This window comes from Pogoniulus pusillus, chromosome 13, assembly GCF_015220805.1.
Source record: "Pogoniulus pusillus isolate bPogPus1 chromosome 13, bPogPus1.pri, whole genome shotgun sequence".
Taxonomy (NCBI): domain Eukaryota; kingdom Metazoa; phylum Chordata; class Aves; order Piciformes; family Lybiidae; genus Pogoniulus; species Pogoniulus pusillus.
The window spans coordinates 25,680,127-25,695,048 of NC_087276.1; the positions used below are offsets into that span (position 1 = coordinate 25,680,127).

Below are 14,922 nucleotides of genomic sequence, written 5' to 3' on the forward strand. Positions count from 1 at the left end.
GTAAAGGGTTGGACATGATGATCTGTGAGGTCTCTTCCAACCCTGATGATACTGTGATACTGTAACAACTCTGTCAACCCACAGTTTTTGGCCCGCCACCTCAGCCTGCCATGCCAGCCCAGAGAGGGTCACTGACCCCTAGTGTACCAAATCGGGCTACCTTAGTCTCCATCCTGAATTCTATTCTGCCCAGCCAGCAAAACGCCTGATGACCTTCTGAGAAGCCACAGAGGGACTGTGCCCATGTCCATAAAGTCTCCTCAGACAGGGTGCCCTAATATCAATCCAGCAGCTTAGCCACATCACAGCCCACATGGAATTCACCACTGGACTTCTACTGTATATTTTCCTGCAGACGTTTTGGAACACAGACTTTAGGACTGAGGACCAGTGAGTATTCTGAGTTCTCTTTATTCAAGTTGCTAACAGAATTTGCTTAACTTCACAAGGGGTGAATTAAGCCGCAAGACTCTGTCAAAGACATCTCTAAAACCCTTTGAAAGGTTTTAGACATCCTGTAAGATAGTTCTGCTCACATCATCCACAAATTTGTGTGGACAGTTGTAAATAAGTTTGGGGAAATTCTCTTTGTATATATTAATAAGTTATTTAATAACTTTTACATTGGCCTCATTGCAATTCACCCCAAACTCAGATTCAACTAGCTCCCCCTTCATAACACTGGGCCATTGGTGCTCACAGCTACAGCATCACATTGAAGATAATGACTGAACAACCTCAGCAGGACTTTTCAAACTTCTGAAGCAACAGCAGAGTCTTGCCACATTGTCATGTAATAAAGTAACAAGGACAGGCATTGCATACCCTGCAGTGAACAACACAAGTTCCCTACAGTAATAGAAAGCTCCCTGTGAATCTTCCCCCCTTGGAAAAAAAACAAAAACAACACACAACTCCTCAAACTCTCGAATTCTCCACCAAAAAACCTTTATGGCCTCATTAAGCAGCTCTCAACACCCCTTCTTCCCCTTTCCATCCAAACCCACCTCCACACATAAGTGGTATGGCATACGACAGAGTTTCATGTGTCAGTCCTTATTTATGGGTCTATTTATGGCTACAGGCTGGAGACAGAGAGGCTGGAGAGCAGCCAGGCAGAGAGGGATCTCGGGGTGCTGGTCAACAGCTGACCGAACATGAGCCAGCAGTGTGCCCAGATGGCCAAAGAGGCCAATGGCATTCAGGCCTGTATGAGGAATGGTGTCACCTGCAGGACCAGGGAAGTCCTTCTGCCCCTGTACTCAACACTGCTCAGGCCACATTTTCAGTTCTGTGTCCAGTTCTGGGCCCCTCCATTTAAGAAAGATGTTGAGGTACTGGAAAGTGTCCAGAGAAAGGCACCAAGGGTGGTGAGGGGCCTGGAGCACAGCCCTGTGAGGAGAGGCTGAGGGAGCTGGGGGTGTGCAGCCTGGAGAAGAGGAGGCTCAGGGCAGAGCTCACTGCTCTCTACAGCTACCTGAAAAGAGGTTGAAAGCAGGTGAGAGTCGCTCTCTTCTCCCAGGCACACAGTGGCAGAACAAGAGGACACAGTCCCAAACTGCACCAGGGTAACTTTAGGCTGGACTTTAGGAAGAAATTCTTCACGTAAAGAGTGATTGGCATTAGAATGGGCTGCACGGGGAGGTGGCAGAGTCACCACCCCTGGAGGTGTTTGAAAGGAGGCTGGATGAGGCACTTAGTGTTTGTGGTTTAGTTAATTAGAAGGGTTAGGTGATAGGGTGGACTCAATGATCCTAGAGGTCTCTTCCAAGGTGGTTGATTCTGTTTGTTCAGATTTGGGGTTTGTATTTTTAAAGTTCTATACTACAACCATAAGAGGTTTGGTGTGGAGTTCCAGAGAAATTTAGCTGATACACAATGGATGGTCCTTAAAAAAAAGAAGAGCTCTACAGTGTCCTTAATGAACACTTAAATCATTAAGTGTCCTGCCAACACTGGTAAGATCTAAAGCCCATAACTTTATTCTCCTGACAAGCTAGAATCTTTAGGAAGAGATCTGACCATCTGTGCCACAGTATACACCTGTCTCTGGGAAAAGGAGCACAAAAAGCCTCCAGAATTAAGAACTCATTTGAGATTTTGTCATCCAATTTACAATAGATAGAAACTGAAAAAAACATGAAAGATTTCCCAACTGTTTTTATAGAAAAGCAATATTTGCATCTATGAAGCTTGCAAGAGCTGTGTGATAGATGCAAGTTACCTCAGCCATGTGGGGAAGTTAGGTACTTCTAGCAATGGAGCTAACATGGAAACTCTCCAGAACACCAATAGCAGATTTTCATCAGAGAGTAAATGATGTATTTGAGTCAAAAAGCAAGAAGAGTTTTGTTACTCTTGCTGTTGCCAAGCAATTGACTTGCAGACTTTTTCATTTTCCTAGCCAAAATTTGCTGTTATTTACATTGGGCATATGGTTAAAAACAGCCAAGGTTTTCATTAGCTCAGTTCTACTGATTTTAAGGCATTTTAAACTCAGGATTAATTTATGACATCTCACACTAATTTCAGCTGTGATGCTGTGCCAAATATGCTGCCTGTTGGACCTCATTTTTGTTGTCCCAAGGCTTATCACCTCAGGAATCATCTAACCCCCTTGAAATCAGTGGAAACATGTCACAGAATTGCTTAGATTGGAGAAAACCCTCAAGATGATTGTGTCCAATCATTAGTTTCACACTGACAACTGCTTGACTAAACCAAATCCCTCAGCACAACATCTCATCACTATGAGTAGCTATGGCTGGAAAGCAACACAAGGATCCATGTCCACTTGAAAGAAACAACCATTACTTTCAAGCATAGTTGCACTGGATCTCATGCAGTGTCCTGGGCTTTCAAATGTAGGCACATGGGTTTTGAGGGCAGAACACTAGTGTTTAACCAAGCTAGGGACTCAGCTGTGAAGGAAAAATACTGCTCAGTATTTGGATCCTTTCAAAGAGCAGCCATAACTATTGGCTAGCATATCCTCAGTGCACAGGGTATTGAAGGAATGAATCACTGCAGTAATGTGTTCTGAGTATGCATCTGAAAACACCAACTTGTCCCCAAAATACATTCATTTTCATTAAAACTAAGCATCCTCATGCCCATGTTTTCAGTGTCTCCCCAACCTTCAAATGTAGAGAGAGGCAAACCCAAGCACAGCAGAAGCAAGGCTGGTAAGCTAGGAGGGTTTCTTCAGAAGCTGTTTTCCAGCTTCACTCCCTGTTTGCAATTGGGGGGAGTATAGGTGAGTGTAAAACTCAATGCAACTCAATGAGCTATAGGCCAGACTGACAGGAAACATCTTTATGGCTAATTCTCAGAGCCCTATTTGAGAGAGTGGAATGGGCTGCCCAGGGAGGTGGTGGAGTCGCTGTGCCTGGAGGTGTCCAAGAAAAGACTGGATAAGGGACTTAGTACCATGGTCTAATTGACTGGACAGGGCTGGGTGCTAGGTTGGACTTGGAGGTCTCTTCCAACCCGGTTGATTCTATGATCTCATCACAACTGAGGCTTCAAGACTGGATTTTTGAAACATGTTCAACATCCTTGAATATCCTCCTTCAACAAGCACCAAATGCAGTTGTTAATTGAAGGACAGTTTAGTAAAGTCTCCAGATGTTGCTCAAACTCCAATTACTTCCTACTACAATTCAAGGCATTGACTGTAATCTGCAATAGAAGGCCACATCATTCATCCTCTGCTTACCTCAGGGCCATACCTTTTTTTCTCCTGCTGTCAGTCTTGTCTTTCCGACCAGAACAGGACAGCTTAGAGGTTTCTCAGCTGCTAGACTGATTCTGCAAATGTGCTTTTCCTACAGGCAGGAGGAAGTCTGACACCGATATCCTTCAAGGAATAACAAGCTATGCATATCTAACACTGTTCTCAGTGGATGACTGCCCTGGGAATTATCTACAGCTTTTTTTCCTTGTGCCCTCAATAAAAGTGGCGATGGGCACGCAGAGTCAAGCAGCAAGGTTGTACTCAATAATTAATATATAATCTAATCATACAGAGATGGGATATTTCACTTGTGGTTTTATTTGATTTTGATTAAACTGTTTTTAAATTTTATACATCCCCTAATGGAAAAAGACAAGTGGCATCTGATAAGATTCAGACAGTGACAATTCAGTGTGCTGTCTTCCACACCTGCATGTGCCTTTAACGATCTGTTTCCAACCACTCGCTGGAATTCCTTCTAACTCTCACAAAATACATCATTTTTCTCCCACCATTCTCTGCATTTTGCTTCAGGATGGTGTTTTTGAACGATTATTTTCTGTTACTGGACCAAAAAAAAAAAAAGTGTATTCACTTCTACCTAATGTATCACACATGCTCTTCCCTCAGATCAAAGTTCAGAATGACCACGTTAATCTCATTTTCTTTACAGAGACTGTAATGCCTTGCAGCAAATGCCTGCCTTCAGGAAACACACAGCATTAATAATGCTGGATATCAAGATGACAATTCAAAACCTCATTGGCTGACACTCATTTTAACAAGCAAATCCAATTTTGCCTTTCCATCTTGTCTCATGCTTCACTTTCTTTTATCCATTTAATCTTTCCTATTTTTTCTCAGTCTAGATAGACTTTGCATCCATAGTATCAAGGCTGAACACATTTTGAAGTGTTTTCTTTTCCATATGCCCATATTGCCTTCTGCTTTGCATAGCAGTTGTTGTGCATGCATAATCACAGACTATTTGCAGCATTAATTAAGATATAAAATTAAAGTGGGAAGTACATTATTGGTCACATTACACAAACAATAAGAATTTGCTTTAAACAATGAGATTACTAAAGTGTTACCAACCCTCCTCATACTGTCAGAAATAATGATGCTTGCACATGCCAGAGGACAGCCAGAATTCACAAGTGGATTTAGAATATTATTTCCACTTCAGAAAAAATACAGGTAAAACCCCTGAGAAATTTGTTTAGTTGATAAACATATCTGGGAAGAAAAAAGAGGTTTGTTTCTTCTGCTGTTCACTGGCATTCAGCTTCTGCCCTCTGTGACCTCTGATCCCACCAGTTGGGGTCCCATTGTCTGTACAAAAACATCTTTCCTTGGAATGTGATTGGGAATTGTAAGTGTTTGACAGGAATGTAATGCTTTTGATGAACTTCTGACAAACAAACAGCATGGAATTTCAAGAGCTATTTGCCAGATTTCCTGCCCAGAAACCCTGACTCTCAAGTTTGCTGCTGTGAGCAAACAGCCATAGGGACTGTTTCAGATCAAACAGTTTCCAGGATCAAGACAATTTGGGTATCTCATCAGGCCAGATGAGCTACAGCTGAAAGTCTTGCACCTTGTGGCAGCCCAAATCCTAAAAGCAGCCTGTCAGCAAAGCTCCCAGAATCAAGATTTTCCCCAGCCATAGAATAGTTTAGGTTGGAAGGGACCTCAAAAATCATTTAGTTCCAACCCCTCACCATAGGCAGAGGGACACCTCCCATTAGAACAGGTTGCTCCCTTGTCTCCGCAATCAAAATCAGAAAGCTTCATGCTCACACGACACATTCCTTATCTTGCTGCCACATTAAAGACACCTTTACTAAAAGCCCTCAGAGAAGGAGTCAAACCATCTGATGTATTTAGAATATTAGTCTTTCCCACAACCACATTTGTTTTACAGTAGCTCTTTAAGGGCATCCTTTGCTGAACGTGCCTGTGAGTATTTATTGCACAGGCATCTTCCTGACCCCATCCCTCTGGCTTCCCTCCCCTTTGCTGTAACACCCAGTCACAGAACACCTCTGCAATGGCAGCTGTTAATACCACTGGTGTAATGTAAAATAACAAGTAATAAGAATGAAATGCATGTTCCATGGGCCTCTGTGATAACTCCAGGTAAAAATAATGCCATAGTAGGGGAATAGACTCATTAATAAAATTGCACTCAGAGGAGTGACTTGTTTACTTGTGCACAATGGGAAACAACACATTGCAAAGCCTGGCATTAAAAAGAAATGATGATCACAACTTCACAACACACAGCAAGGGATATCATCATGTACCTGCCTTGCAACGAAATAAACTATCATACAAAAGGCTTCGAGGGTGATTTGTCGAGGGCATAGACTCTCTTAGGTCCCTCTTATTATTGCACAAGCAGTTCAATGTGCTCCGAAACAACCAGCACAAGTTGATGTCCTTTAAAGATCAACTCCTTTGTTAGCAAGACTCTGTCTATTAGGGTATATTTTAGTGAATATTGTCTGCAGACTCAGTAGTGACAGCACATTAGCTGAAATTTGAATACTCACTTGCAACACCAAGATGAATAAACGGACTTGTCTTGTTCTCCCCGTTCTTTTCATTGACTGCCTGGACGTAGTAGCCTCCTTCATCGGTCACTGATGTTGCAAGGATGACCAGCTGATTTTCCAATGTGATTGCTCTGTTTAGGAAAGAGAAAGATCATGATGAAAACAGAAGGATGGTATCTATTAGGCAAAACCTGTCCAGCACTTCAGAATGATAGACTGCCGTGATATTCGTTAGACAACTAAACCAAGGTACTGCTGAACCAAAAGCAGATTGATGTCAAACACATTCACGAGTAACACTTAAGATCTTTGATGCTCTCTAGAATGTTTCTCTGTTTAGATTGTGCAAGATGTTTATGGTGACATGCAGGAAGCAACAACATATAAAACTAGAACAGTTTAAATGGCAATAAGAAGTTACACATGAAACAGCAAACGACAGGGGAGACTGATAGTCTGCAAACCACATCGTTATGGGCTGAAGGCAGTCCAGACAATCATCAGCATGCTTATGAAGTCAGTTTTATTGAAATGCTCCTCAAGAAGTGAAAGACAGCCTATTAAACACTGACAGCCAGCAAATAGCAGAACTCAAAAAAAAAAGTAAAAATCAAAGGCAGCAGAATGTCAGAAGGTAAACTTTCTGCACCACTAATTATCACAGCCAAGAACACCAGCATGTTAGAGCCCAACTGATATACACAGGTGACTTGTAAATAGGGAGGGAAGCCTTTCCATTTAATCTTCAGCAGGTAGGAAAGCACAGCCCTGGAGAAGTCTATAAACGTCATTGTATACACAAGCCTACTCTTTCTGCTACACAGCAAATACCTCTATGAACTCCCTTGCAGGCAGCATTCCTTTGGCACAGCAATAAGGTTGGTTACTGCACATTTCACATGATTGCTCTTCATGATAACGGTGGTGAGACCCTAGAACGGGTTGCCCAGGGACATGGTCAAAGGCCCATCCCTGGAGGTGTTTAAGGCCAGGGTGGATGAGGCTCTAGACAGCCTGATCTAATGTGAAGTGTCCTTGCCCATGGGCAGGTGGGTTGGAACTAGATGATCCTTGTGGTCCCTTCCAACCCTGACTGATTCTATGAAATGGTTGTTTTTTAAATAGTACAAGTTTAATCTAGAGATATCATTTAAAACTTTAAGGTCTTAACTGGACAGGACAGGGAAAGTTCAAAAATGAAGTAAGAATAAAAGAGCATATAAAGTTCCAGAGAAAGCCTGGGGAGCAATAAATTCGTACACCAATAAGCCTCAAAAAGAGCCAGTATTAAGTCAAAGTATTTGGACATGAATCGATCAATAGCAAACAATCCTGTGTTTTTCCCTCCTGTTTTGGCATGGATTGGTTAACATTAATAGTTCACAACTATCTTGCCTTTGAAAAACCATTTAAAGCAATAGGGGAAAAACACATATTTCTACTACAGCACACCAGCTTTTACACCAAAGAGGGGGGTAGAGAAAATTACAGAGATAACACAGCAATGTGCAAAGCTTTGTGTGTTTTATTTGTATCACTTCAATTTTCCAATATGGATTAAGAAAAGAAAACCTGAACTTTACATAAAGCCCTCAGTAGATATTAATCTGGGGACAGAGTGGCTGGAGAGCAGCCAGGCAGAAAGGGACCTGGGGGTGCTGGATAGTAGCTGAACATGAGCCAGCAGTGTGCCCAGGTGGCCAAGAGAGCCAATGGCATCCTGGCCTGCATCAGGAACAGTGTGGCCAGTAGGACAAGGGAGGTTATTCTGCCCCTGTACTCAACACTGGTCAGGCCACACTTTGAGTACTGTGTCCAGTTCAGGGCCCCTCAATTCAAGAGAGATATTGGAGGTACTGGAATGTGTCCAGAGAAGGGCAACAAAGCTGGGGAGGGGCCTGGAACACAAACCCTATGAGGAGAGGCTGAGGGTGTGCAGCCTGGAGAAGATGAGGCTTGGGGGGGACCCCATTGCTGTCTACAACTACCTGAAGGGAGGCTGTAGCCAGGTGGGGTTGGTCTCTTCTGCCAGGCAACCAGCAACAGAACAAGGGGACACAGTCTCAAGTTGTGCCAGTGGAAGTATAGGCTGGATGTTAGGAGGAAGTTGTTGTCAGAGAGAGTGATTGGCATTGGAATGGGCTGCCCAGGGAGGTGGTGGAGTCATCGTCCCTGGAGGTGTTCAAGCAAAGCCTGGATGAGGCATTTAGTGCCATGGTCTAGTTGATTGGCTAGGGCTGGCTGCTAGTTTGGACTGGATGATTTTGGAGGTCTCTTCCAACCTGGTTGATTCTATGATTCTAATAAAAAAAGTCTCCTGAAAAAAATATGAGGCTGTATTTTCAGCTCAGAAATCACTCATTATCCTTCTGTTTACATTATCTTTATTGACAGTTTTTATTATAAAAACTACTTCAAAAAATCACAGTATGATTTTTTTTGAATGAACCTGTACTCATTTGACTTAGAAAATTAATCAAAAGAAACTGTGATAGATTTACAGAGTGGGGATACAAAAAAAAAATGCAATTAACATGACATTTGATAACTCAAAGATAAAATTCTAATGAAGTGCTAATAATAGAATATTATAAGACAATGACATTTACATCTAGTTCTGATTTAGTTCAAAAGAAAGTAGCATTAAAGAGGCTGTGTGAAAATGCAGAAATACATTTCAAGCTGCTTTGATGCCAGCTGCAACTGTGCCAAAAGTTTTAAAGGTGATCCTTGAATACTGGTGGAGACGCACACTGCTGCTACCTGTATAAAGCTGGCTCAAAATTCTGACAATTCCTAGAATCAACCAGTTTGGAAGAGAGTTCCAAGTTCATCCAGTCCAACCTAGCACTCAGCCCTATCCAGTCATCTAGACCATGGCACTAAGTGCCTCAGCCAGCATTTGCTTGAACATCTCCAGGGACAGTGACTCCACCACCTCCCTGGGCAGCCCATTCCAATGCCAATCACTCTCTCTGTGAAGAACTTCCTCCTAACCTCCAGCCTAGACCTCCCCCAGCACAACTTAGTGTCCCCTTGTTCTGTTGCTGCTTGCCTGGCAGAAGAGACCAACCCCCACCTGGCTAAAATGTCCCTTTAGATAGTTGTAGACAACAATGAACTCAGCCCTGACCCTCCTCTTCTGCAGGCTGCACACCCCCAGCTCCCTCAGCCTCTCCTCACAAGGCTGTGTTCCAGGCCCCTCACCAGCTTTGTCACCCTTCTCTGGACACATTCCAGTACCTCAACATCTCTTTTGAATTGAGGAGCCCAGATCTGGACACAGTACTCAAGGTGTATTAACAGCATTCAAAATGTAGATGATTTTTTAAATTAAAATACACCCCTGTGTTTATAAGAAAGTAACATTTGTGAGGGGAAAAGTAAGTGACTTGTAAAGATGAAATGTACATAAATATACTTGAATCTACAGATCAGTGCAGAGGGGTTAAACTTCATGAATTTCACATTCTAAATAGTGTGATGCTATTTTGTTCAAGAAAAAAAAAATTAATTAGATGACAAAGAAACTACGGAAGACAACTTTTTGGGGTCATCAATTACATAGTCAAATAAATGTTGAGTAAGGAGCTCCAAAAATGAGTTATTGATATCTTCTTAATGCTGTGAAAAATATCCTGTTCCAATTTCATTAACTAAAGATGGGTACAGAACAAGAAAGGAGCCTTCAGAAGCTGCAGATTCTGGGAGTTTTATTTAGATCACACATGAGCCTTGTGCACCAGGGGGAAAAAAAAGAAGAAATCAATTAGTCACATTTAAAGGACTCATTAATTCCAATGTTTCTAAACCATCTGAAGATTCCTACTCCAACCCTTACCAGGGTTGCAGCCACTTTTTGCACAACAGCTTCACGGAGTGCCCTAAAACTGGCTCTGGCTCAACATGTTTTCCTGGGTTTATTGCTTGTTTTCATTGTCTGATACAACTCTTAAATGATGACAGCACCACGCTGATGTTCCAAGGAAAATCTGATTCCCGGCTGCTCAGTTTACCAGCGTATTTGAGGGAAGATGACTGCAGCAGATGGAGTGGACCTGTCAGTAATGCATACCCAGCACAGAACTTCTGAAACATATAAATACTGCCCTTTTTTTTTAATAAAAACCAAACCACAAACCAGTATCAGTCTTCATCTAATGATTTCAAGACAGGAGAAACTGCCAAGCAAACTAAGCAGACTGATCCTTTGGGATTCCTTATGCTTAGGGAAAGGAGCATACAAGAACATAAGGGGCATTGGCTAGAGAAGAGTAGATTTAGATTGGATGTTAGGAGCATACCTGAAGGGGTAGATTCAGGGAAACCAGTGGATGTAGTCTACCTTGACCTTAGCAAGGCCTTTGACACCATCTCCCATGACATTTTAGTGAGCAAGCTGAGGAAGTGTGGGATGGAAGAGCAGACAGTGAGGTGGGTTAGGAACTGGTTGCTAGTTAGAGTTCAGAGGGTGGTGATGAACGGTGCCAGGTCCAGCTGGAGAGCTGTTCCTAGCGGTGTCCCCAGGGATCAGTGCTGGGGCCAGTCCTGTTCAACATCTTGATCAATGACATTGATGAGGCCACAGAGTGTCTGCTCAGCAAGTTTGTCGATGACACCAAGTCCGGAGGCTTGGCTTATACAGCTGAGGGCTGTGCAGCCATGCAACAAGACCTGGACAGACTGAGAGCTGGGCACAGAGGAACCAGAGGAAGTTCAACAAGGACAAGTGCAGCGTCCTGCATCTGGGGAGGAATAATAAACTGCACCAGTACAGGCTGGGAGGTGATCTGCTGGAGAGCAGCCCTGTGGAGAGGGACCTAGGGGTCCTGGTGGATAACAAGTTAACCATGGCACAGCAATGAGCCCTTGTAGCCAAGAAGGCCAATGGGATCCTGGGGTGTATTAGCAGGACTGTGTCCAGCAGATCAAGGGAGGTTCTCGCCCTCCTCTACTCTGCCCTGGTGAGACCTTATCTTGAATACTGTGTTCAGTTTTGGGCTCCTCAGTTTAAGAGAGACAGAGGTCTGCTGGAAAGAGTCGAGCAGAGGGCTACACAAGGATGATTAGGAGGGCATGGCTTATGAGGAGAGGCTGAGGGACCTGGGGCTTTTTAGTCTGGAGAAAAGGAGACTTAGAGGGGATTTGATAAATGTTTGTTAGTATCTGAAGGCTGCCAGGAGCAGGGAGACAGGCTCTGCTCACTGCTCCCTGGGATAGGACAAGGAGCAATGGGTGCAAGTTGCAGCACAAGAGGTTCCACCTCAACACAAGGGGAACTTCTTTACTGTAAGGGTCACAGAGCACTGGCACAGGCTGCCCAGAGAGGTCGTGGAGTCTCCTTCTCTGGAGACTTTCAAGGCCTGTCTGGATATGTTCCTCTCTGATCTGTCTTAAGATAGTATTGTCCTGCTCCAGCAGGGGCGTTGGACTTGATGATCTCTTTGGGTCCCTTCCAACCCCGTTACAATGAGGTTGCCCGGGGAGGTGGTTGTGGACCGAACCCCAGAGATATTCAAAGTGAGGCTCAAAAGGGCTCTGAGCAACTTGATTTAGTTAAGGATGCATCTGCTGACTGCAGAGAGGGTTGGATTAGATGATCTTTGGAGGTCACTTCCAAGCCAGACCTTTCTGATTCTATGAAACATGCATTTTAACAGATTTTTTTTTTTTACAGTTTCTCTGGAGCTCAGTGGAAGCCTGGAGGGAAAGAGCAGCCCATGTGCAAACAGCCATGTACTTGTCTGTGACAAGCAAGCATTACAATGGTGGATTAATTGAGCAGCCTACTCTGCTCGAAAATGTCCCTGTTCATGGCAAGGGAGTTGCAACTAGACAACTTTTTGAAGTCCCTTTTCACCCCACACTACTCTGTGATTCAGTATTACAATATCTTGCAAGCATTTCAGTGATACCTTCACCACAAAAGCAATCAGAGACTATGATGGATGGATCTGAAAACAAAGATGAGTTGGTACTTGGGAACTAGAAGTCAAGTTTATGATGTGCTCCCTGCTTAAAGACTACCGTAGAATCGACCAGGTTGGAAGAGACCTCCAAGATCAGCCAGTCCAACCTAGCACCCAACCCTATCCAATCAACTAGACCTTGGCACTAAGTGCCTCATCCAGTCTTTTCTTGAACACCTCCAGGCACTGCAACTCCACTGCTATGGTGGAGACCACACTATGGTCTGACCAGATGCAAAATGGCAGCAAAGATTAAAAGAAGTTATTGTCTATACCCAGTTCTTCTACATATCTGAACACGAAAACAGGCACCTAATGAGTTTTACAATCACTTCTATTTATTGAAGCCAGAATTCAGCACTTGGATACACTCTCAGGTTTTTAATTGCAGCCTTCTGAATTGTCCAAATACTGTAAAAAGTTCTGGTGCAAATAATCTGTGTGTTTGATCTAAAACTTAGGGAAATTATCATGTTAACATCAATGGAATGTGAATTAGATCTTTAGAAGTAAAGGGAATTTTCTAAAGGGGATACCATTAGTGAAGTGTGTAAGACAGTTTTGGAGTTAAATACCCTTTTTTCCAGCACTGGAAATTGCATCATTTATCAAAATGCTGCACGTGGACTCTGCAATACCTTAAATAGGTGGATTTCCATTAATAATGGTTGGGATTTTATGTGGAAGTACAGAAATCTACTCTGCAAGTGGGTAATTCCCAGAAGTTAGATATTTGTTAGGTTATTAGTCTACCAGATTACACAATAAATAGATAATACTAGGTTATAAAAACATCATAAAATGAGAATCATAGAGTAACCTGATTAGGCTTCCTCTTAGAAGGCTGCCATCTGCTCATGCACTAGCGTGCAATACTTGAGCACAAAGGCCTCCATAAAGCCTCTTTTCCCATATTATCTCCAGCTAATATGACTCTCAATCCTTCTTTACAAGGCAGGGTTTTTAAAACACAAAAACCTCTGCTCCCCTCTTAAAAACTTTTGTTCACCCTTACACAGCAAGTACTGATCTTTCTCCACAAGCCAGACACCACCCAGCAACAGCGACTGTCATGGAAAAGGGAGAGATTATGGAGTAATAACAACATCATTACTGAAAGACTTCCCCCCTGGATTTCCCCTTTTAGGAAAACATTCACATGTGCTGCAGTTAAAAACCACAGCTGTTCAAGCGAAAGCCTGACTCCGAGTAGCGCATGCATGGCTTAACAGAGTGAGCATTTCGCCCCCCATGTGTCTCCCAATTCTGATGGGGAATTATTCATCAAAATTATTTGAATGCTTGTCTCTCATAAGCAGTTCATGGTTTTCAAGACTCAGTCACAGAGCAAAATATTAACTACTGTGCTACGGAGCAAAACGTCCATGGCAACAAAGCAGGAATTGCCGTGACTGGGTGCCAGTTTCACAAGCTACTATTCAGGTTCCAGGTACTTTGTTACTGCAAATCAACCATCTATTAATAACACTTTACACAGCCACTGAATATTAATTATAACTACCCAAATTAATGCATTGATTTTACACTGTAATTATGCCACGGCACAACATGAGTTTCTGGGAAGTGACTGAGATTTCTAGCCATGAAAGCATCCCAAGGTGACACAAGAATAACTAAGACAGTCCTAACTGCCAGGCAGAGGCTGAATACTATCATGATCTGGTGTCAACTGTCCCTGCACATGGCAGGGGGGTTGGAACTAGCTGATCCTTGAGGTCCCTTCTGGCCCTGACAGTTCTAGGATATGAAGGAAGACAAGCTACAGACAGGTTTAGCAGATATATTTCCAGCAGAAAATAAGAGAAATGGCAAAACTTCCACATTTCAAGCTTGGTCTCCCAATTCTCTAGTGCTATTTTTGAAGCTTGCAAGGTCTTGGTTTAGTAAAGCTATAGACATTATTCCCCATGTTTGTTCATGACCACATTACAAAAAATCTGTTCTGTGTAAGACAAGGGTAAGGCTGGAACTGAAGTGAATGGAAAACAAATCATCACTGATCCACTACCTGACTGTAAAGTTCTATCAGGTAAAAACTGACAGGGTCTGTCTTTGGCCTGGCATTATTTCCTATTTCTGCTGGTGTTTGTTGACTGAATACAGATTTCACACACTAAAGCTGCAAAGTCCTAAAGACTGAAAGACACAATTAGAATTTCAAATGCAGAAGACCCGTTGAAGCTTCACCGCAAGACTGAGGTTTGCCTCTCAGTGAACAAGTCCAAAACACTGTATTTCAGGACTGACTGACTGCAAAGCAGGCAAACCTCACAAAAGGGGTGTGCAAACAGCAGCAGCAGTGGAAAATTTAAGGAAGGACTCTGTCTCTTAGCCAGTATGGCTTCCATTCACTTTTGGCTATCAGATTTAAACATGCCAAGATGAATCAACAAAAAGACCCACCCCAAAACAATCCACTCCACACCCTCAACCACCAAACCCCAAAGAGGAATCAAAAAAAATGTGGCATGCAGAATGCTAAACTGTCAACTGTCTTCATATATGCATAAGTCTGACACAAAAAAAATCTCAGATTTAAGCAGGATCATCAAATATTGAGTCTTGTTATAAAAATCTTAGCAGTTCGCCCTCGGAAATGCTTATTTTTAGTCTTTGGAGATAGAGGCTCCCAGAG

General features: G+C 42.9%; 1 protein-coding gene across 7 annotated transcripts in view; it reads right to left on the minus strand.

Moving 5' to 3' along the window:
- Positions 1-14,922, minus strand: part of SDK1 (sidekick cell adhesion molecule 1) — a 510,565-nt gene that overhangs the window by 249,707 nt on the left and 245,936 nt on the right. For all 7 annotated transcript variants that reach the window (XM_064153645.1, XM_064153646.1, XM_064153643.1 and 4 more), the window contains one exon: positions 6,295-6,428. In XM_064153645.1, the coding sequence (XP_064009715.1) occupies positions 6,295-6,428 (134 nt within the window). The remainder of the gene's footprint in view (positions 1-6,294; positions 6,429-14,922) is intronic.